General features: G+C 43.9%; 1 protein-coding gene across 2 annotated transcripts; it reads left to right on the top strand.

Annotated features, from left to right (window-relative positions):
- Nucleotides 1-2,843: 2,843 nt before the first annotated feature.
- On the top strand, nucleotides 2,844-13,989 carry LOC103125056 (GTPase IMAP family member 5-like). 2 transcript variants are annotated; one of them, XM_060196800.1, is made up of 3 exons: nucleotides 2,844-2,942; nucleotides 9,528-9,576; nucleotides 12,913-13,989. In XM_060196800.1, exons 2-3 carry the CDS (start codon nucleotides 9,534-9,536, stop codon nucleotides 13,791-13,793), a joined length of 924 nt encoding a protein of 307 aa, XP_060052783.1. In that variant the 5' UTR covers nucleotides 2,844-2,942; nucleotides 9,528-9,533; the 3' UTR covers nucleotides 13,794-13,989. The 2 variants fall into 2 exon arrangements, with proteins under 2 accessions (XP_060052783.1, XP_060052784.1); XM_060196801.1 differs by lacking the exon at nucleotides 2,844-2,942 and adding an exon at nucleotides 3,016-3,122.
- The last annotated feature ends 7,074 nt before the right edge of the window (nucleotides 13,990-21,063 follow it).

Below are 21,063 nucleotides of genomic sequence, written 5' to 3'. Positions count from 1 at the left end.
AAAAGACAATAGGAAACTTGAAAAGCAATAAGGAGCACAGCAAGGCAAGCAGACTGAGTGTTCGCTCTCGTTTGTGGGACTAGAAAAATTGCCACTTTGGGGATGGGCTACAGAACTCTGGTGATGATAGTATAGACTGCACCCCTCTTGTCCCACGATCTTGTCGATCATTATTAAACCACTGATAATAAAAGAAGTTGAAAAATAAGAAAATACAAACTAGAACTTGGACTGAGTTTGGCCTGTTGCACCTAAGTGAAAGACTCTGGAGTGGGGTAGGTGTGAGGGGTTCAGGTCCTGGAAAAGGATGACAAAGGAGGACCTAGGTGGAGGTTGACTTGTTATGTGAAAAACCGAGAAATGTTACATGAGTACCAACAGCTGTATTTTACTGTAGACTGTAAACCATTAATCCCTACAATAAAGGGGGAAAAATGTGAGAAATAAATTCCTGTTGTGTGAGTCAAAAAAAAAAAAGAAAAAAATATAAGTTACCACCTCTAAAATAACCCTCCTACAAGTTCAAAGCAATCCCTGTCAAGATCCCAATAAACTTCCTTATGGGGATAGAATAAATTATAGGAGTCATATAAAAAGAACCACAAAAGCTCTGTAGAGACTCTTCTGAGATTCCTCCTCCTCCTTCTTCTTCCTTCCTTCCTTCTTTCCTTCCTTTCCTTCTTTCTCTCTCTCTCTCTCTTTCTCTCCTTTTTTCTTTCTTTCTTTCTTTTCCTCTTCATAATGAACCATGCTTTTCAGTGTACAAGTTCTTTACCGCCTTTGTTAAATTTATCTCTAGGCACCTGGTGTTTTTGTACAGTTGCAAGTCTCTTCTCTCGTGAAATGACTTCCCTAGACTAAGAAGGTCACCATTTTACCATTTTTCGTAGATTCGTCTTGCATATTGCTTCCTCGTTGTGTCAGCGAGTTGACAGTTTGCCAAGCTGACTCTTGGTCAACTGATTTGCAGCAAGTCAGCTTTTGGAGAACTGGTTGTGCCAGGCAGGAAGGCTGTTTCTGGGTCTAGTTGGGTCTGACTGAGGCAAGGATGGGGCTTTCCTGCCCTCTGGTGGCTCTGTGGTTATTGACAAGGGCAGTAAATAATTCAAAGTATTTCCTCTGCTGGTGGAACCCAGAGCCAGGAATCCCAGCTCAGGAAGAGACGCCTTCCTCCGTGGGCACAGAACAACGTGGCTTGTGCTGACTTGAGAGGTCGCTCATGTGCAAGCCCAGGAGCCAGGAGGAAATGAGAAGTAAGGCTATTCCTTTATTCAGGATAAAGAAGTATGTGTGAGAACAAACCCATAAGCCAACCCGATCGGTGTCCTTTGTGGCAGGAAGGGGGTTGTAAGGTGCCCTGGAGGAAGCGGCTGTCCAGGGAGGTCTAAAATCAACCTGAATCTTGATGAAGATATTTTTTCTGTTTATACATATATATATCTTTAATTTATTTATTTATTTATTTATTGGATAGACACATCCAGAAATTGAGAGGGAAGTGGGTGATAGAGAGGAAGAGAGTCAGAGAGACACCTGCAGCCCTTCTTCACGACTCATGAAGCTTTTTCCCCTGCAGGTAGGGTCCAGGGGCTTGAACCCTGGTCCTTGAGCACTGTAACATGTGCGCTCAACCAGGTGTGCCACCACCCAGCCCCGTTCATCAATTTCTTTTTTTTAAAATAATTTATTTCTTTATTGGGGAATTAATGTTTTACATTCAACAGTAAATACAATAGTTTGTACATGCATAACATTCCCCAGATTCCCATTTAACAATACAACCCCCACTATGTCATTCATCATCTTTCATGGACCTGTATTCTCCCCACCCACCCACCCACCCATCCCAGAGTCCTTTACTTTGGTGTAAGACTCCAATTCCATTTCAGGTTCGACTTGTGTTTTCTCTTCTGATCTTGTTTTCAACTTCTGCCTGAGAGTGAGATCATCCTGTATGCATCCTTCTGTTTCTGACTTATTTCACTTAACATGAATTTTTCAAGGTCCCTCCAAGATGGGCTGAAAGCGGTGAAGTCACCATTTTTCATAACTGAGTAGTATTCCATTGTGTATATAGACCACAACTTGCTCAGCCACTCATCTGTTGTTGGACACCTGGGTTGCTTCCAGGTTTTGGCTATTACAAATTGTGCTGCTAAGAACATATGTGTACACAGATCTTTTCGGATGGGTGTGTTGGGTTCCTTAGGATCTATCCCCAGGAGAGGAATTGCAGAATCATAGGGCAGGTCCATTTCTAGCCTTCTGAGAGTCCTCCAGACTGTTCTCCACAGAAGTTGGACCAACTGACATTCCCACCAGCAGTGCAGGAGGGTTCCTTTGACCCCACACCCTCTCCAGCATTTGCTGCTGTTACCTTTTCTGATGTACGACATTCTCACAGGAGTGAAGTGATATCTCATTGTTGTCTTTATTTGCATTTCTCTGACAATCAGAGACTTGGAGCATTTTTTCATGTGTTTCTCAGTCTTTTGGATCTCTTCTGTGGTGAATATTCTGGACAATGACACTTTTAAGCACCCTTCCTCTGGTGATTTCTCCCTTAGATGTGTATCCTGATCTTTGTGTATGTGATTTATAACTACCTGCTGTTTTGTCTGAACAATGTCATTTGATGCATAAGTCTTACAAATAAACACTCCTCGAAGCTTGGGCTGTGGGCACATACTGCACACTGTCCCAATGTGTGTTCCTCTGACCTCTTCTGAGGAACTGCATGGCCACCGGCCACGGAGACTTTCTCTCCACCCTGGGGCGTGTCTGATATCAGGGCCTGGCAGCTGGCTGAGTTTCTCTCCAGTTTAGCATTCCCCACAATCCTCTTTGCTCCGGTCTTCAACGTGCAATCAGGAGACAAAGAGGTGGCTTAGCCCAGTTCCCCTCCCTTACAGGGGTGCAGAGACAGAAGAACTTCAGTCCCAGTAAGTCCACAGAGATCTGCTGGGTCCAGAGATCAAGAAGGTGGGACTCTGTATGGAGGCCTGGAGGGGTCTTGTTCTCTGAGCTGCTCTTCCAGGCTCTCCGTGGCCACCAGAGCTACTGCCCCCAGTGAGCAGAGAATTACAGAGACACAAACCTGAGAAGACTTCAGGGAGTCACAGGTGCACCAGAGATGAGGGCTGGGGAGGAGAGGGACTTGTGTGTGTGCATGTGTGTGTGTGTGCGTGTGTGTGTGTGTGTGTGTGTGTGCGTGAGAGAGAGAGAGACAGAGAGAGAGACAGAGAGACAGAGAGAGACAGAGAGAGAGAGGAGAAAGAGAGAGGGGAGAGAAAGGGAGAGAGAGGAGAGGAGGGGAGGGAGGGGAGAGAGAGGAGAGAAAGGAGAGGGGAGAGAGAGGAGAGAAAGGAGAGGGGAGAGAGAGGAGAGGGAGAGGAAGAGAGAGAGGGGGAGAGAGGAGAGAAAGAGGAAGAGAGAGGGGAGAGAGGAGAGAGAGAGGAAGAGAGAGGGGGGAAAGAGGAGAGAGAGGACAGAGAGAGGAGAGGGGGAGAGGGAGGAAGAGAGAGAGGAGAGAGAGGGGAAGAGAGGAGAGATAGAGGAGGGGGAGGGAGGGGGAGAGAGAGAAGAGAAAGGAGAGAGGAGGGGGGAGAGAGAGGAGAGAGAGAGAGGAGAGGGAGAGAGAAAGATGGGGTAGAGAGAGGAGAGAGAGAAAAGAGAGAAAGAAGAGAGAGGAGAAAGAGAGGGTGGAGAAAGAGAGGAGAGAGAGAGGGGGGAGAGAGGCAAAGAAAGAGAGGGGGAAGAAAATGGGTGAGTTTCTTATTTCCCCCTTTTTTAACTAGTGATTTAATAATTATTTACAAAATCATAAGATAAGAGCGTTATAATTCTGCACCATTCCCACCACCCAAGTTCTGTGTTCCCCATTCCCTCCACTGGAACCTGTAATTGTTGTCCCATGTTCACAGCTATGAGTTTGACTCCTATTTCTAGAATTATCTATATTCACCTATATTTGCCCCCTTTTCCCCCCCCTATGGCCCTGCTTTCTCTTCCATTCTTTTTTTTAATATTTATTTATTCCCTTTTGTTGCCCTTGTTGTTTTATTGTTGTAGATATTACTGTTGTTGTCATTGTTGGATAGGACAGAGAGAAATGGAGAGAGGAGGGGAAGACAGAGAGGAGGAGAGAAAGACAGACACCTGCAGACCTGCTTCACCACCTGTGAAGCGACTCCCCTGCTGCTACTTCTGAGTGTGCTTTCCGTTTTTGTTGGTTTGTTTTTTTTCCTCTTCTCTTTCTGGGTCCTAATGGAACTGGAGTTCAGAGCCCTCTGCTCCTCTTCCCTTAACATTAGAGGGTGAATTCTGAACCTAAAAGGAGGGAAATCCCTTCCCTGTCTGCTTAGCCTTTGCTTCTAACTCTCCTTTGTTTTCACATATTCTGTGAAGAAGTGGGAAGAGGCAGAAGGCTGGCTGGGAGAGGCAGATGGCAGCTAGAAGTTGCCCCTTCTAGCACCTGGGTCCTTCCTGTTTGCTGAATTGCCACCTGCAAGACCCCAGGGAGCTCCCCACAGCACCACAGTTTCTCTCCCTCTTGCCTCCTCCAGAGCTGTGTGAGCTCAGCTTCCTGCTGCATCTGCATGGACAGATCCACGCCACTGATAGGCTTCCCAGCCACTGGGACGTGACCCAGGCAGGTGTTGGGGGCTGGAGCGGGGTGACTGACTAGGGAGCCTCACCCTGTCACCTTCCATTCCGGGGAGCCGCTTCTCAGCCCGTTGGAGCTTCATCAGGCTCACAGGTTTCAGGATGCGATGACTTTCTTGCTGTTTTAATGCTTTATATTTCCTTTTTAATGAGAGGGATATCAAGAGAAAAAACAAACAGCCCTGCTCATTTCTGGCTGCTGGTGACGCTGGGGATTGAGTTTGGGTCCTCGGAGCTTCAGGCATGAAAGTCTAATATTTATTTATTTATTCCCTTTTGTTGCCCTTGTTTTATTGTTATAGTTATTATTATTATTGATGTCGTTGTTGTTGGATAGGACAGAGAGAAATGGAGAGAGGAGGGGAAGACAGAGAGGGGGAGAGAAAGACAGACACCTGCAGACCTGCCTCACCGCCTGTGAAGTGACTCCCCTGAAGGTGGGGAGCCGGGGGCTCAAACCGGGATCCTTAGCCAGTCCTTGTGCTTTGTGCCACCTGTGCTTACTCGCTGCGCTACCGCCCAACTCCCTGGCTATTTTTCAAAATATTTTTTATGTATTAGGAATAGGGAAATTGAGGGGAGAGCGAGAGATAGGCAGAGAGAAAGAGAGACACTTGCAGGCTTGATTCACCACTTCTGAAGCTTTCCCCCTCCAGGTGGAGACCAGAGACTTGAACCTGGGTCCTTGTGCACTGTAGTGTGTGTGTTTAACCAGATGCGCCACTGCCTGACCCCTCTCATAGTTTGTTTTTATCTTGGATGTTTCTGTTGCTTCCGTACATTGGCTATTGTGAATAATACATCCTGTTTTTCATAAGGGCAGTAGCATCTTGCACTGTAAGCAATGGTATGCCTGAGTTTCTTTCTTTTTTTCTAATCTCCTGATATTTTGATATAAGTTGTACTCGCTATCTTGATCTCATCACATGAATTTAGAAGGATGGTTAAAACAATGAGCCAAATAATTTTAACAATTATAAATGGTTAAAACAATGAGCCTAATAATTCTAACAATTATAAATGGTTAAAACAATGAGCCCAATAATTCTAATGATTATAAATGGTTAAAACGATGAGCCCAATAATCTTGACAATTATAAATGGCTTCACAGAGGATGATTGTGGTACTGCGATCACCTAGTTGTCAAGATCTTTCCTACACTCACGTACTGATTCCAAAGCCTGACATTCTACTTTTTTTTTGTCTAAAATAGAAATATATCAGACAACTTGGAAGTTTTAGCAAAAACTTGAGTTTATTAGAAGCAAGAGTGCTAAAAGGCAGATGATGACCAGAAAAGAACACTATTCTCTTATTCTTTGTGCTTCAAATAAGGGACAACGGGGCAGGCTGAAAGGAAACTGTCTTAATATATTAAGACCAGGTGAAATAAATGGTTTTCCCTATAAAAGACAAAATTTCACCTTAGGGATAGAATAGTGTGTACAAGACAGAAATAAGAGAATAGTAGATTTTGAAATCAAGGTCATCTGTAACATATAAATTAAAATCTTAAAAGACACACATTTAGATCCTCATCACCTTCTGCAAGCCATGATTTGGGGCACTTCCCCTATGTGAACCTGAGTTAATGCGACCTTTATGGAAGGCAGACTTTTTAATTGCTACGGTGAAGGAAACCATGGAATCCAGATAAGTTGTTGCGGGAGTGTACAGGAGGTTTATTTGGGGATAATTTGGCAGCCTTGTTTGATGTTACCAACACATATTTTGGAAAAAGTTTAAATATTGGTTAATAACAAATAGGATACAATGTTATATAATGTCATTTGTGTTCAAGTGTAAAGTACAAAAACAGTGCTCTCTTTGAATACTGGTGTCCATAAAACACAATTGAGAGTCTCACATTAAATACTCAATATATTGACTGAACCTCCAAGACAGATGAAAAAAGACTAGTTCAGAAGGTCATAGAGGGAGTCAGGCAGCAGTGCAGTGGGTTAAGTGCACGTGGCACAAAGCGCAAGGACTGGGGTAAGGATCCCAGTTTGAGCCCCCGGCTCCCCACCTACAAGAGAGTCACTTCACAGGTGGTGAATCAGGTCTGCAGGTGTCTACCTTTCTCTCCCCTCTCTGTCTTCCCCTCTTCTCTCCATTTCTCTCTGTCCTATCCAACAACAATGACATCAATAATAATTACAATAATAAAATAACAAGGACAACAAAAGAGAATAAATAAATAATTTTTTTAAAAGAAGGTCATAAAATGCTGGTGCTCACATGGAGTGGCTCCAGCCAGGGAGTCTCAGACCCTCCCTCACCAGCTCTTAGGGATCACGTGATTCAGAAAGTAGGCATCGGGGAGTATTCTGGTACAAACACTCGTTTATTTGGAAATGGGTATAGACTTATATAGAGAGTTAAACAAAGAACATTTCTCAAATATGTCAGAAATTACAGGTTTCTTAAATGTCAGCTTACCCGTATGGCAGGGGGCTAGTATGACAAGAATTGATATCATACAATTAGTCTCCATGATGCAGGCAGGCTAATTATCCAAAGGCATTTGAGAGAAGCATAGGGGTTAAACCAGTAAGGTGAGGTAGAGGAGAAGAAAAACAAAGCTTGATGAAAATCACAGATATCAAAGGGAACAAGGAAATAGAAGTTAGAGTTTTTCACTGTCTGCTGTTGTGGGGTGTACGATAGAGTGTGTTCTCCTTTGTGATCAAAAGGTGAAGTGGATGTGTGAACTTTGAGTGAACCCTAAAGCAGACCTGCTGCTAGCAGGGGTAACTAAGTGTGAGAGGCTTGTGGGCTTTCTGTGATCTTGAGAGACTAACAAGGAGAAACTGAGTCTGGGAGACTTTTCCCTCTTAGCTTATCTCTATAAGGAGAGAGGCTAACAAGTGAGCTGTCTTTCCAGACCTCCATTCAAGGATGGGAGAGCTCCCCTAAGCTCTACCAAGCTTTCACAGTCCCACAGTAGAAAGCAATAAGTAAGCCAAGAAATAAATAAATTTATGCTATACTAAATCTTCAAACAGAATAATTTGTTCAAACAGAATAATTTGTTCAAACAGAAAAAATTTGTTCACTGGAATTGGTGAACATTTTCTTTTTTTTTATCCCTCTAATTCAAAAATTTTATAACTTCATTATATTTAAAGTGGAACAGATAAACCACAAATATAGGGTTTATCTTTACTATAGTAGCATGTCCCACTCTGCCCTCTGCACATTCCTCCTTTTCTAACACCAAAAGAAATCAACCAATATCATGTCTCATATCAAGGAAATGTACCAATGGCTGTATCAACTTCTGTTTCATTTTGTAGGGGAATATAAAATGGTAATTGATACTGAGAGTCTGAAGTCTCTGAACTAAAATTAAAATTGAAAACAGAACAATTAAAAACATAATTAACAATACAAAACAAAACAATAACTTGTCCCAAATCTGTCTTCAATACTGATTCTTCTCTTCAGACAATGTGCACTAAACACTTGTCTTCATCGGTTGCTCAGGGGAGTTGGACTTACTCAAAGTATTCGCCTCCTTCCCTGCACAGCTCCTCTTGCTCATGACTTTCTCCAATGGCTTTCTCATATCCTTGAAGGAATCCTTGAAACTTAAATTGACTTTTATATCAGAAGGTACCTTGTACTTTCCTGTGATCACTAAAATGTCAAACTGAGTTTCTGTAAAATTCCCAGTACTTCACAGAATTAGTGTCACTTACAACAAGACATTTTTTCCTCCATTGTAGAATATATGACCACTTTTAAACCACCACCTTTTCTCTGTGCAAGCATGTCTGGTTTTGTTTGTGTCGGGCTGCGCTGCGGAGAAGACAGAGAGGAGATCCAGAGCAAATGGGGTACACAGATCTTTATTACGGATCAAACAGGGTGGCTCAGGCCACGTGGAGTCAGCCGAAAAAGTGGCCGTCCCCTGCTACCTCACCACCTGGGGGAGAGCCAGAGAGAGAGACAACGCTGAAGTGGGGGGGCTTTATTGGGCAACAACCAGGAGGGACGTGTTGGGACAGGATTGGTTGAAAAGGGCACTGCGAGGATATCGCAGGGAGTGGTAAAACCTGGGGGCATAGACTGCGTCTGTATAATTCCTCAGCAGTCTGTTTGTTGTTTTTACTCCTTCATCTTTCCCTTAGAGGAGTGCTCTATTTCAGTTTTTTTTTTTTACTAGTTGGAGTGAGATAATTATCTCATGCTTACTTTAAGATGAGGGAAACAACAGTTTGCTTTGCTATAACCCCTGAGCATTGTTATGTAATTTTCCTGTAATTATGAGCATTTGAAAGGAAAATGTGAGGTAGAGGATTAGAATGGGGGTTGATGAAATAGATAGTGGGGGTTGAGCTGCGAAGTGTGGTCTGGTCTGCACTCAGTACTTTCTGCACCTGCACCTACTTTCTACATTTACACCTAGCACTGATGATGTAATGCTGACACTGCACTTCTATGTAATGACTCAGCTGACTACGGCTGCCTGTCTAAGCTGTGTCAGCTGACATGACAAAAGGCTCTGCTGAAAACAGTAAGCAAGCACTCTTGCACTTACTTTCTCCACTGCTGTCATCTCTGTGTGCTTTCTCCCAGTGAAGGCTGACACCTCACAGTGCACTGCTTTGTCATATGCTTGACCCAGGTTCAACACCAGCCCCCACAGCATAAGGGAACCTTGGGTTCTGTGATCTCTTTCATCCTTTATCTACCTTTCTCTGTCTCTATCTTAAAAAAAAAAAAAAAAAGGAAATTATATCAGACATGGGATCTCAAAGGATAGTCACTGTTAGGTACATAACTTAAAAGTTGTCTCTATTCTTGGAAGCACCTATATGAACATATGTTTTTTATCCTTACCCTTTTTACCCAGGAAAGAATGGAAGGACTTCAGGGGAGCAAATACGGAACTATAGCTGAAGGTAATACAGCCCCCAGAGCTACAGACCTTCAGGGGAGAGCTACTAGTTTCTTCCCACTTGTCCCTCCCCATAGTCAATGAGTGCTGAAGCGAGAGAACAGCTGAAAAGGACCATGCCTCAGTCCCTCCTTACGTGAGCTTCTAGATGGAATCTACATGGAAGAACCACAAGAGAAACATTCATGTCCCAGGGAGATGAGCATTTATTTAGGGAGAAAGTAAGGACAGAAAAGAACAAATTACAATCAGAAAAACATCTCATCTTCCCAGCACAAACACTTTTTATCTATTTTTTCCATTTACTGGTGATTCATTAGTGACTATAAGAAAGAGATGAGGATTGCCTGGACCTTTCTGGTACCTCCAGGTCTTATAGTCCCTTCTGGGAGAAAGGCAGGTCCCTCAAGGAATAAGCTTCAAACTTTGTCTCCAGGGTCCCCTCTACCTCCACCTGCATGTGGGAGGCAGGGAGCTGGGACAGGATGTGCAGACACACTGGACTTCTGGGCCTGACCTAGGCCTTCTCCTGGTTTCCTGCAGAGGGCAGGGGGGGGTTCTGCTTTCTCTAAGCTGTCCTCCAAGAACAGGACACAAATAGTTTGTCCTGGAGAAGAAATGGCAGCTAACACTGATTCTCTATTTTCCCAGTCATCATAGCATTTCATCTTGTGATCTCCCCTCACATGATGTGTGGAAAATGTGTAAATAAAACTTTGAGTTCAAGGTTGGAGAATTTGGAAATGAATTGTGACAATTAATTCTTTGTTTCCATGAACACATGAAAAGGAGGAAATATTCCACATAGAGAGTTAACCATAATGTTTGCTGCAGAACATGTAGAAATCTTAAGGCAGGGAAGGTGTAAAATGATGCATTTCAGGAGCCTGAATTCAGCTGGGTTCATGAAACCATAGAAATCATTGCATGAGGGAGCTAGGGGTGGCACACCTGGTTAAGCACACATATTACCAGGGCGTGTGTTGAAGCTCCTGATCCCCACTTATGGGGGAAAGCTCATGAGTGGTGAAGCAGGACTTCAGGTTTATCTTTGTCTCTTTAACTCTATCTCCCACTCTCAGTTTATCTCTGTCTTTATCCAATAATAAATGAATATAAGATTTAAATAATAAATAAAACCAGAAACTGTTAAGTATCACACATGCTTCATCCCTTGAAGAATTTAGTCCCTGACTCAGCATAATCCTCACAGCATTACTTTTCTTTTGATTTCCTCTCATGAAATCAGAAAAACACCTCATCTTCCCAGCACAAGCACTTTATATATTTTTTCCATTTATTGGCGATTCATTAGTGACTAACAAGATTACACAATAATAGGGAGATAATTACAAACCACTCCTACCACCAAAGCTCTGCTCCTCACCCCTTGCTCTCCTGAAGATAATCACAACAGTTTCTCAAGGTCTTAGAGATGAGATGACTGTGTGTGTGTGTGTGCCTGTTTGTGTGTGTTTAATTTCTTATGCTTCAATCCCTATATCTCACATATGATGAAAATTATCAAAAGTTATCTGTCACTTCCTGACTTATTTCACTAAGCATCATCACCTCTAGTTCCATTCCCTTTTGTTCCAAAGGACATCATATTGTCTTTTTAGATTTCCAAGTCATACTTCATAGGGTATATGCCCCATTAGTCCTCTATCCAGTCATCTGTCAGTGGACATTTAGGCTGCTCCCACATTTTAGCTATCGTGAATAAGACAACTATGCATGCAGGGGTCCATATATTCCTTTGAAGTAGTGTGTCATGTCTTTGGCATGTGTGCCTAGGAGTTGTATTGCTGGATCATAAGTTATTTCCTTTTTTACTTGCTTGAGGATGCTCTATAGTGTTTTCCAGAGGGCAGCATCACTTTGCATTCCCAGCAGCATCACATACTCCCCTTTCTCTCCAGAACCTTTCCAACACTTACCATTTCCCCAGTACGGGGACTTGAGTTGCCTTATAGTCCATGCTTCACCAATGACCCGCCCAGGATCATCTGACAGGATTTTTTCTAGACACCAGCTACCATCTCCATTTCAAGCACTTAGCTTCCCACATAAAGAGCAGAGACCCTCTTGTGTCAGTTGGTGCTGGGTGGGTGGTCCTGGTAGCAACAGCATCGTAGATGGCCTTTGCCATCTAGGTTTGGATGAGTGGGTAGAACACTTCTCCACTGCTGTGCCTGAGAATATGTGGGTGAAGAGGAGGTAACTTGCTTTCTCGTTAGTGACTTCTCATCTGCCATCATTCTGACACAAGGCTGAGCACCATGGATGGAAGCTGCTTTGCCTTCAGCTTGTCTCCCTCCTGGCTTGGATCAGACCCTTGGCACCTGCTCTGTAGTGAAGAGGTTCCTACTCTTGACTCTGCACCTCAGCATGGCCTCCCATTTAGGCTCTGAGTTCTCCAGACTCAAAGCAAACTTACATGTATGTTCCCACATAACTTCCTGGAAGGTGATGCCTAACCTTCCACAAATCCCATGAGGGATCTTGACTTAAGATCTTACACATTTTGGGAGTTGTGCTGTAGCATAGTGGGTTAAGTGCACATGGAGCAAAGCACAAGAACTGGCATAAGGATCCTGGTTCAAGCCCCTGGCTCCTCACCTGCAGGGGTGTTGCTTCATGGGCAGTGAATAAGGTCTGCAGGTGTCTGTCTTTCTCCCCAACATCTGTCTCCCCTCCTTTCTTGATTTCTCTCTGTCCTATCCAACAATGACAACAATAACAACAACAAGGGAAACAAAATGGGAAAAAATGGCATCCAGGAGCAGTGGATTTGTAGTGCAGGCACCAAGCTCCAGCAATAACCCTGGAGGAAAAAAAAAAAAAAAAGGATCTTACACATTTCTGAAGTGATAAAGTTTGCTCCTAGTGCAAACGTGAGTTCTCCAGATTGAATGCAAGCTCATGCATAGCTCTCAACATGACTTCCTGCAAGGAAGTCCCGAACCCTTAAAAAATCCCATGAGTATCTTAAGAGTTTCTACAGGGAGTCAATCGGTAGCACAGCAGGATAAGTGCACATGGTGCAAAGCTCAAGGACTGGCATAAGGATCCTGGTTCGATCCCCTAGCTCCCTACCTGCAGGGGAGTCTCTTCACAGGCAGTGAAGCAGGTCTGCAGGTGTCTATCTTTCTCTCCCCCTCTCTGTCTTCCCCTCAACTCTCCATTTCTCTCTATCCTAAAAATGATGGCATTAATAACAATAATAACTACTACAACAATAAAAAAACAAGGGCAACAAAAGGGAAAAATAAATATAATTTTTTAATTTAAAAAAAAAGGTTCTACAGTAGTAAGACACACTTTTCTTTTTTCATAGGCACTGCAGTACAGAGCCCGTTGGCAACCTCATCTTCACTGAGGATCATACTTGTGGGAAAATCTGGCAGTGGGAAAAGCTCCACCGGGAACACCATCCTTTGCAAGACAGAGTTCAAGTCCCTACTGTCCCCCCAACCTGTCACCACCAAGTGCCAGAAGGCCATTGGCAGCTGGAATGGCAGGAGCGTCCTGGTGGTTGACACGCCCCCCATCTTTGAGGCCCAGCCCCCCACCCAGGACACCTACAGGGACATAGGGGACTGCTACCTGCTCTCAGCCCCAGGGCCCCACGTGCTGCTGCTGGTCACCCAGCTGGGCCGCTTCACTGCCCAGGACTCAGAGGCCGTGAGGAGGGTCCAGGAGGTCTTTGGGGAGGGGACCCTGAGGCACATGGTGCTCCTCTTCACCCACTTGGAGGACCTGGGGGCTGAGTCTCTGCAGGACTATGTGGCGGGCACAGACAACCTCAGGCTGCGCAGGCTGGTGCAGGAGTGCGGGGGGAGGTACTGTGGCTTCAACAACAGGGCCAGCGGGGAGGAGCAGAGGGTGCAGCTGGAGGGGTTCACGGCTGTACTGGAGAGCCAGGAGAGGGAGCTCGGGGGCACCTTCCTCAGCAACCAGCTCTACTGGGAGGCCCAGCTGCTGCTGCAGAGTGGGGACAGGCCCGGCACAGAGGAGCACAGGCGCTACCTGGCCCAGGTGCAGAGGCAGGTGGATCAGCAGAGGCAGCACCTGCAAGGGGGGAGCAGCTGCCTCAGGAGGGCACTGCTCAGAGCCAAGAGCTGGGTGGTTTCCCACCCGGGCTTATCTATAGCCATCAGCATAGGCTCTCTGGTCCTTCTTGCCATTATAATCGGCTGTGGTGTGATGGGTGGATAGTGAGTGAGTCCAGGTTATTTCTGCATTTTTTTTTTTTTTGTCATTTTCACTCTACGGATCATTCTGTGTATGTCTGCTGGATACTTAATTTGACCTATTTACATCACTTCACTTTTAATTTCTCCTTGTTATGTAGAGCATGCCATTCATGTTCTTGTCATTGATTTCAGGTCAATAAAATCCAATGAGGAGGGAACATTTCCTTGTTGTTCTATTAAGAAAAAATATTATGTGAGATAAGCCAGAAAGAGAAAAAAAATTATGAGGTGATCTCACTCATGGACAGAAGTAGAGAAATAATAACAGAAGAAGAAACACAAAGCAGGACTTGGACTGGGTGTGCTGTGTTGCACCAAAGTGAAGGACTGTAAAGTGTGGGGAGGCTTCTAGTCCTGGTGTCTGATGTGGAGGAGGACCTAGGTGAGCATGAGAATGTTTTGCTGAAAAGTCAGAAATTTGACACTTGTACCAACAACTGTATTTACTGTAAACCATTAATCCCTCCAATAAAAACATTAAAAGAAAAGAAAATATCAGAGTAAATACTAACTTGGCTTGATAGAGTCTAGAGGAATTTGAGAAAGAAGATAAGTTGGGTGAGAATCCTTGTGAGTGTTTCACCTCAGGATCCTACTCTCTCTAGAGTTGTGCATAGGAGGAAAGAATTTGTATGAAGAGCGGATGGTCGGAGGGTGGGCAATCACTCCCCCGGTAGCATACCCTTTAGTATGTGTGAGAACCTGGATTCTAGTCCCCAGTCAATATAGGAGTCCCAAGCACAAACTGAAACTTCAGGGATAGTTTTGTGGTTCCTTCCTCTTCCATATTCTCCTCCTGGGGTGGTCTCTCCTCCCCCATATTCTCTCTTTTTCTGTGTCTCACTGTGTATCTAAAATGAATAAACTAATAAATCTATTGATCATGGCAGAGTCAGATAGCCATGAAGGCCCAGGGGTGCTCTAGCAGAAAGGAAGAAAGAGCTGGTCACAGTGTTCCTTATTGACCCAGAAGCCCACTCTGACTTCAGCAGAGGAGACTGTCAACAGTGATGTCCTATTACACACACACACCCCATGAGAGAGAATGATTGGAACATTTGGGGGCTGGTGAAATCTACATTCCTGAAGAAAGAAATTGTGAAGGTGGAATCAGGATGTGAGGGGCAGGAAAGAGAAAAGCCTTTACAGCAACAGGGTGAAGGTTTGCATCTCTGAGGCAGGAAAGTTAGGAGGAAACACCTAGGGGGCATCACCCTGATACTCATGGATCAGAAGAATAAATATCATCAAAATGAATATTCTCCCCAGAGTCATATACAAATTTAATGCAGTAGCCATCAAAGTTCCACCAAGCTTCTTTATGAGAATAGAACAAAAACTAGATTCATTTATCTGGAGGCAGAAAACAGCTAGAACTGCCAAAACCATATTGAGGAAAAGAAACAGAAATTGAGGCATCACACTCCCAGACCCAAACTATATTATAAATCCATCATCATCAAAATAGCCTGGTACTGAAACAAAAAAGACACACAGACCAGTGGAACAGAATTGAAATCCAAGAACTAAACCCCCACATCTATGGACATCTAACTTTTGATAAGGGGGCCCAAAGTATTAAATGGAAGAAGGAGGCTCTCTTCAATAAATGGTGCTAGGAAAACTGGGTTGTAACATGCAGAAGAATGAAATTGAACCACCTTACTTCACCAGAAACAAAAATCAACTCTAAATGGATCAAGGACCTGGATGGTAGACCAGAAAATCTCAAATACTTAGAGGAAAACATTGGTGGAACACTTTCCCACCTAAACCTCAAGGGCATCTTTGATGAAACAAACCCAAATGCAAGGAAGACTAAAGCAGAAACAAACCAATGGGACCACATCAAATTGAAAAGCTTCTTGACAGCCAAAGAAATTATCACACATTTCAGCCACCAGGTTCCAGATGCCATCAGGATGCCTGCCAGGCTTCCCTGGACTGAAGACCCCACCAATGTGTCCTGGAGCTCCGCTTCTCCAGAGACCCACCCTACTAGGGAAAGAGAGAGGCAGACTGGGAGTATGGACCAACCAGTCAACATCCATGTTCAGCGGGGAAGCAATTACAGAAGCCAGACCTTCCACCCTCTGCAACCCACAACAACCCTGGGTCCATGTTCCCAGAGGGATAGAGAATGGGAAAGCTATCAGGGGAGGGGATGGGATATGGAGATTGGGTGGTGGGAACTGTGTGGAGTTGTACCCCTCCTACCCTATGGTTTTGTTAATTTATCCTTTCTTAAATAAAAAAGAAATTTAAAAAAAGAAATTATCACACAAAGAGACCCCTCACAGAATGGGAGAAGATATTTACATGCCATATGTCAGACAAGAGACTAATCACCAAAATATACAAAGAGCTCAGCAAACTTAGCACCAAAAAAGCAAATGACCCCATCCAAAAATGGCAGAGGATATGAACAAAACATTCACTTCAAAGGAGGTTCAAAAGGCTAACAAAAATATGAAAAACTGTTCGAGGTTTCTGATTGTCAGAGAAATGCAAATAAAGAAAACATTGAAATACCACCTCACTCCTGTGAGAATGGCACACATCAAAAAGGACGGCAGCAACAAATGCTGGACAGGCTGTGGGGACAGAGGAACCCTTCTGCACTGCTGGTGGGAATGTAAATTGGTCCAGCCTCTCTTGAGAGCAGTCTGGAGAACTCTCACAAGGCTAGACATGGACCTTCCATATGACCCAGTAATTCCTCTCCTGGGGATGTACCCCAAGGATTCCAGAACACCCAACCAAAAAGATATGTTTACACCTATGCACAATTATAGCAGCACAATTTATAATAGCTAAAACCTGGAAGCAACCCAGGTGCCCAACAACAGATGAGTGGCTGAGAAAGCTGTGGTATATATACACAATGGAATACTATGCAGCTATTGAAATCAATGAACCCACCTTATCTGACCCATCTTGGATGGAGCTAGAAGGAATTATGTGAAGTGATCTAAATCAGAAAGATAAATATGAGTATGGGATGATCCCACTCACCAACAGAAGTTAAAAACAGAAAGGGAAACTAAAAGCAGGATCTGATTAAATTGAGAGTAGGGCACCAAAGTAAAACCCTGTGGTGAGGGGAATGGTGGACATTTGGCTTTCCAGGGCAGTGGGAGGATGGGATTGATGGGATGGGACACAGTCTTTTCATGATTGGAATGGTGTTTATGTACACTCCTATTAAAGTGTAGTCATATAAACCACTATTTAATTAATATGAGAGGGGAAAAATTGATTGTATGTCTCAAACTTCTTAAAACACAGACTGAGTCTTTTTACTACATAGGCTAAGTCTTTGATATGCTGACTCTCTCAAAAGTCTAGACCAGGTAGAACAGAAACAACCGGTGGCAATGTTCTTTGTTTAACTCTCTATATAATCCTGTACCCATCTCCAAATAAATGAGTGTTTGTACCAGAGTACTCCCCAATGTCTCCCTTCTGAATCACGTGGTCCCTAAGAGCCAGTGAGGGAGGGTCGGTGGCTTACCCACTGGCTGGGGCCACTCCACGTGAGTGCCAGCAGTCCTATAGAGGCCCACAAGAGGATTCAGTATGTTGTTCCTGATGGAGATGACCAGTGACAGTGGGGAGACAGACCTGTTAGAGGAATGAGGAATTCAGTGCAGCTTTATATAAGCAGGAAGACTATTACGCTTCATGCTTGGCACCAACTAAATAGTACAAGCTTCTAAATAATACATGTTTCCTGTGCCTCAAAAGTGACTGTGAGGCAGAGGGTTGAAGACAGACCAGAGACTCCCTGGGTGATGGCAGTATTGTCACACCCTCATTGGATTCTACTGGGTCCAAGACATCACCTGGATTTCACTCCAATATGTGGAATAACACCTTTTCCTCAGTGTCCCTCACATTACACCAGGTTCAGACCTTGCAGCTTGACCAACCAGGATAAATCTACTCTGAGAGACAATTATTTATACACCATACCTTGGGCCCAAACCCACTCATAGCTAAGTTGGTGCAACTTCTGAGCTTGGAAGATGTATACCAGTTCACTGAATTTCTACATCTTCATCAATTTGGGGAGATACACACTCTGCCCTAATCCAGTTTTCTTGTCCTATTTTTAACTCTGACACCACTTTTCTCTGCAATATTCTTAGTCCACCTCTATGTAAGTTATCAGGCTCATGCAAAAAAAAATTAATAAAGTCATAGGCCCTTTGGAACATACATAAAGTAGGCTTCCTAGCTTCCTTCCACACAGACCCCAAATTTCATCTGCTGTATTCCTACTTTTGGGTTTCTGTTTATTAAATATTTTGTCCTGCTTTATATCTTACTGCTCTTCAGACAAGAAGTTACAGATATTACTAATATTCTATTGTTACCAGTTGTAGTAACTTCGTGAACTAGAAAAAGGCATCAGGAGATACTCTGGTATGAACATCCATTTATTTGAAGATGGGCACAGGCTTTTATACTGAGTTAAACAAAGAACATTTTTCACATATGTCAGAAACTACAGGTTTCTTAAAGGTCAGCTTGCCCCCTTGGTAGGGAGTTGGTATGACAAGAATCAATGAGATACATAAAGATCAAGACAATTAGTCTCCATGATGCAAGCAAGTTAATTATCCAAAGGCATTTGAGAGAAGCATAGAGGTTAAACCAGTAAGGTGAGGTAGAGGAGAAGAAAAACAAAACTTGATGTAAATCACAGATATCAAAGGACACAAGGAAATAGGATTTGGGGCTTTTCACTGTCTGGTGTTAGGGGTGTATGATAGAGTGTGTTCTCCTTTATGATCAAAAGGTGAAGTTGATGTGTGAACTTTGAGTGAACCTTAAATCAGGCAGCCATTTGGCCTGCTGCTAGCAGGGAAAACTAAGTGTGAGAGGCCTGCAGGCTTTCTGTGAGCTTGAGAGACTAACAAGGAGAAACTGAGTCTGGGAGACTTTTCCCTCTTGGCTCATCTCTATAAGGAGAGAGGCCAACAAGTAGGGTGTCTTTCCAGACCTCCATCCAGGGATGGGAGAGCTTCCCTAAGCTCCACCAAGCTTTCACATAGTCCCACATAGGACCATGCCCTCAATTGGGGATCAACAATGGTAAGGACTGCCCCTACTCTCCAAAGGGAGTCTGGATCAACATACTCTGCCATTCGAGGAAGACAGGTCCTGTAATGAATGCAGCCTAGAATGTTCCAGGCTATGACCACAGAAAGCGAGCTCAGACCTACAGGGATGCAGAGGTTATGAAGGCTCCTGTGCTGAATATGGGCCCCAGATCAGATCAGTGGGGGTTACAATGAATTATATTATACACTTTTCCAACATTTGGGAGCTAATCTCTTCCTTGATCCAGATTTCTAGTTTCATTCCTAGCTCTGCAACTATCTCCCCATACAGTACTTTTATCCCACCTGCATGTTAGCTTGCAGAGCTCAGGCAAGAATAAGTAAAGTCACGGGCCCCTTGGAACATACCTAAAATAGACTTTCTAGCTTTTCCCAAAGTGGAGCAACCAAATCTCATCTATTATATTCTTACCTTTAGGTTCCTGATTATTAAGCAATCTGTTCTGCTTTATATCCTAATGCTTTTCAGCCACCACGGTGCAAATGCTACCATGATGACAACCTGATTTTCCTGGGCAGACAACATCACCAATGTGTCTGGAACCCCACCTCCCAGGGCCCTACCCCACTAGGGAAAGAAAGAAACAAACTAGGGGTGTGAATCCACCAGCCAACACATCCATGTCCAATGGAGAAGCAATTACAGAAGCCAGACCTTCCACCTTCTACAGCCCATAATGATTCTGAGTCCAGAACCCCAGAGGCATAAAGAATAGGGAGGTTTCCAGTGGAGGAAGGGGGACACAGAACTCTGGTGGTGGGAATGATATGGAATTGTACCTGTCTTATCCAACAGACTTGAAGTTCATAATTTAATCAATTTAAAAAAGAAAAGAAAGGCACTGAATTAAGGAAAAGATGTACCCTCTAGGGCTTGGTGGTGGCACACTTGGTTGAGCGCAGAAGTTACAAAACACAAGGGCCTGAGTTTGAGCCCCATGTCTCCACCTGCAGGGGAAAAGCTTTGCAAGTGGTAAAGCAGGGTTGCAGGTATCTATCTATCTATCTATCTATCTATCTTACCTCTTGATTTCTGGCTATCTATATCCAGTAAAGAAAGAAAAAAATGTTTTTAATTTGGCAGGCTGGGAGGACTTCACAGAGCAAGTGGTCCGTAAGGGCTGGGAGGGCTTCACACAGGAAGTGGTCCCTAAGTGATGTCCATTAGGATGCCCAGGGATTGAGCAGCTTAGTCCTAACACAGTTTACCTGTTTGGAGTCAGCTATGGGCGGTAACTGCAGAGATAAAACAGCACCTGAACCACACAGGTATGAAGATTGAGTGTCACAGCACAGTCCCTAAAGGAAGCCCAGGACTTGCCTACTGTCTGCTGCTGACGACCCGGGATGATAGTGTCCTTGCAGGGGACTCAGAAGAGATGGGACGGGGGGATACTCCCAGAAGAAGAGATGCTAACTACAGGCCAGGATGGGATAGGACTGGCATAAAAGCCATCCCCTGTGCAATGTTGGCTGGCAGTGCAAAATACCAAAAAACTACCCAAAGATAAGTTTGTTTTACTATCTTTTTTTTTGTCTGAGAAAGCCCAGACATGACATCATTTCTGTGCATCCTCATTGAAGGGGGAGCAATTAGTGAAACCTCACGTTTGGGGTTGGACTCCTTTTATTCACACACCTAAATATACATCCCAATTCCAAATTCCAGAAAGATTAACACTAGCAGGAAGCAGGACAAATATCATAGGCATGAATAAACACCTTAGGCTAGAACGAAGCGATAGTTAGACCCTATACAGTTATAGATCTAATCTCAGTATCTTTTTCTATATTTTTGTTTATTTACTATTGGATAGAGACAGAGAAATTGAAATAAAAGGGGGAGGTAGAGAAGGAGACAAACACCTACAGCATTGCTCACCACTTGTGAAGCTTTCCCCCTGCAGGTAGGGATCAGGGGAGTTGAACCTGTGTCTTTGTGCCCTGTAATGTGAGCACTTGACGAGGTGTGTCACCACCTGGCCCCATAAGCTCATTGTCTTTATGACTGTTCTGCTGCAGTAATGCTATGTGGTCCTCTCCTGAAATCAGGGAGAAGAAACCCTGGACACTATTGGCCTAGAGATACGCTAGAAAAAACAT

The sequence above is a fragment of the Erinaceus europaeus genome, chromosome 8, assembly GCF_950295315.1.
Source record: "Erinaceus europaeus chromosome 8, mEriEur2.1, whole genome shotgun sequence".
NCBI lineage: Eukaryota > Metazoa > Chordata > Mammalia > Eulipotyphla > Erinaceidae > Erinaceus > Erinaceus europaeus.
This window is presented reverse-complemented; position numbering and strand designations above follow the sequence as displayed.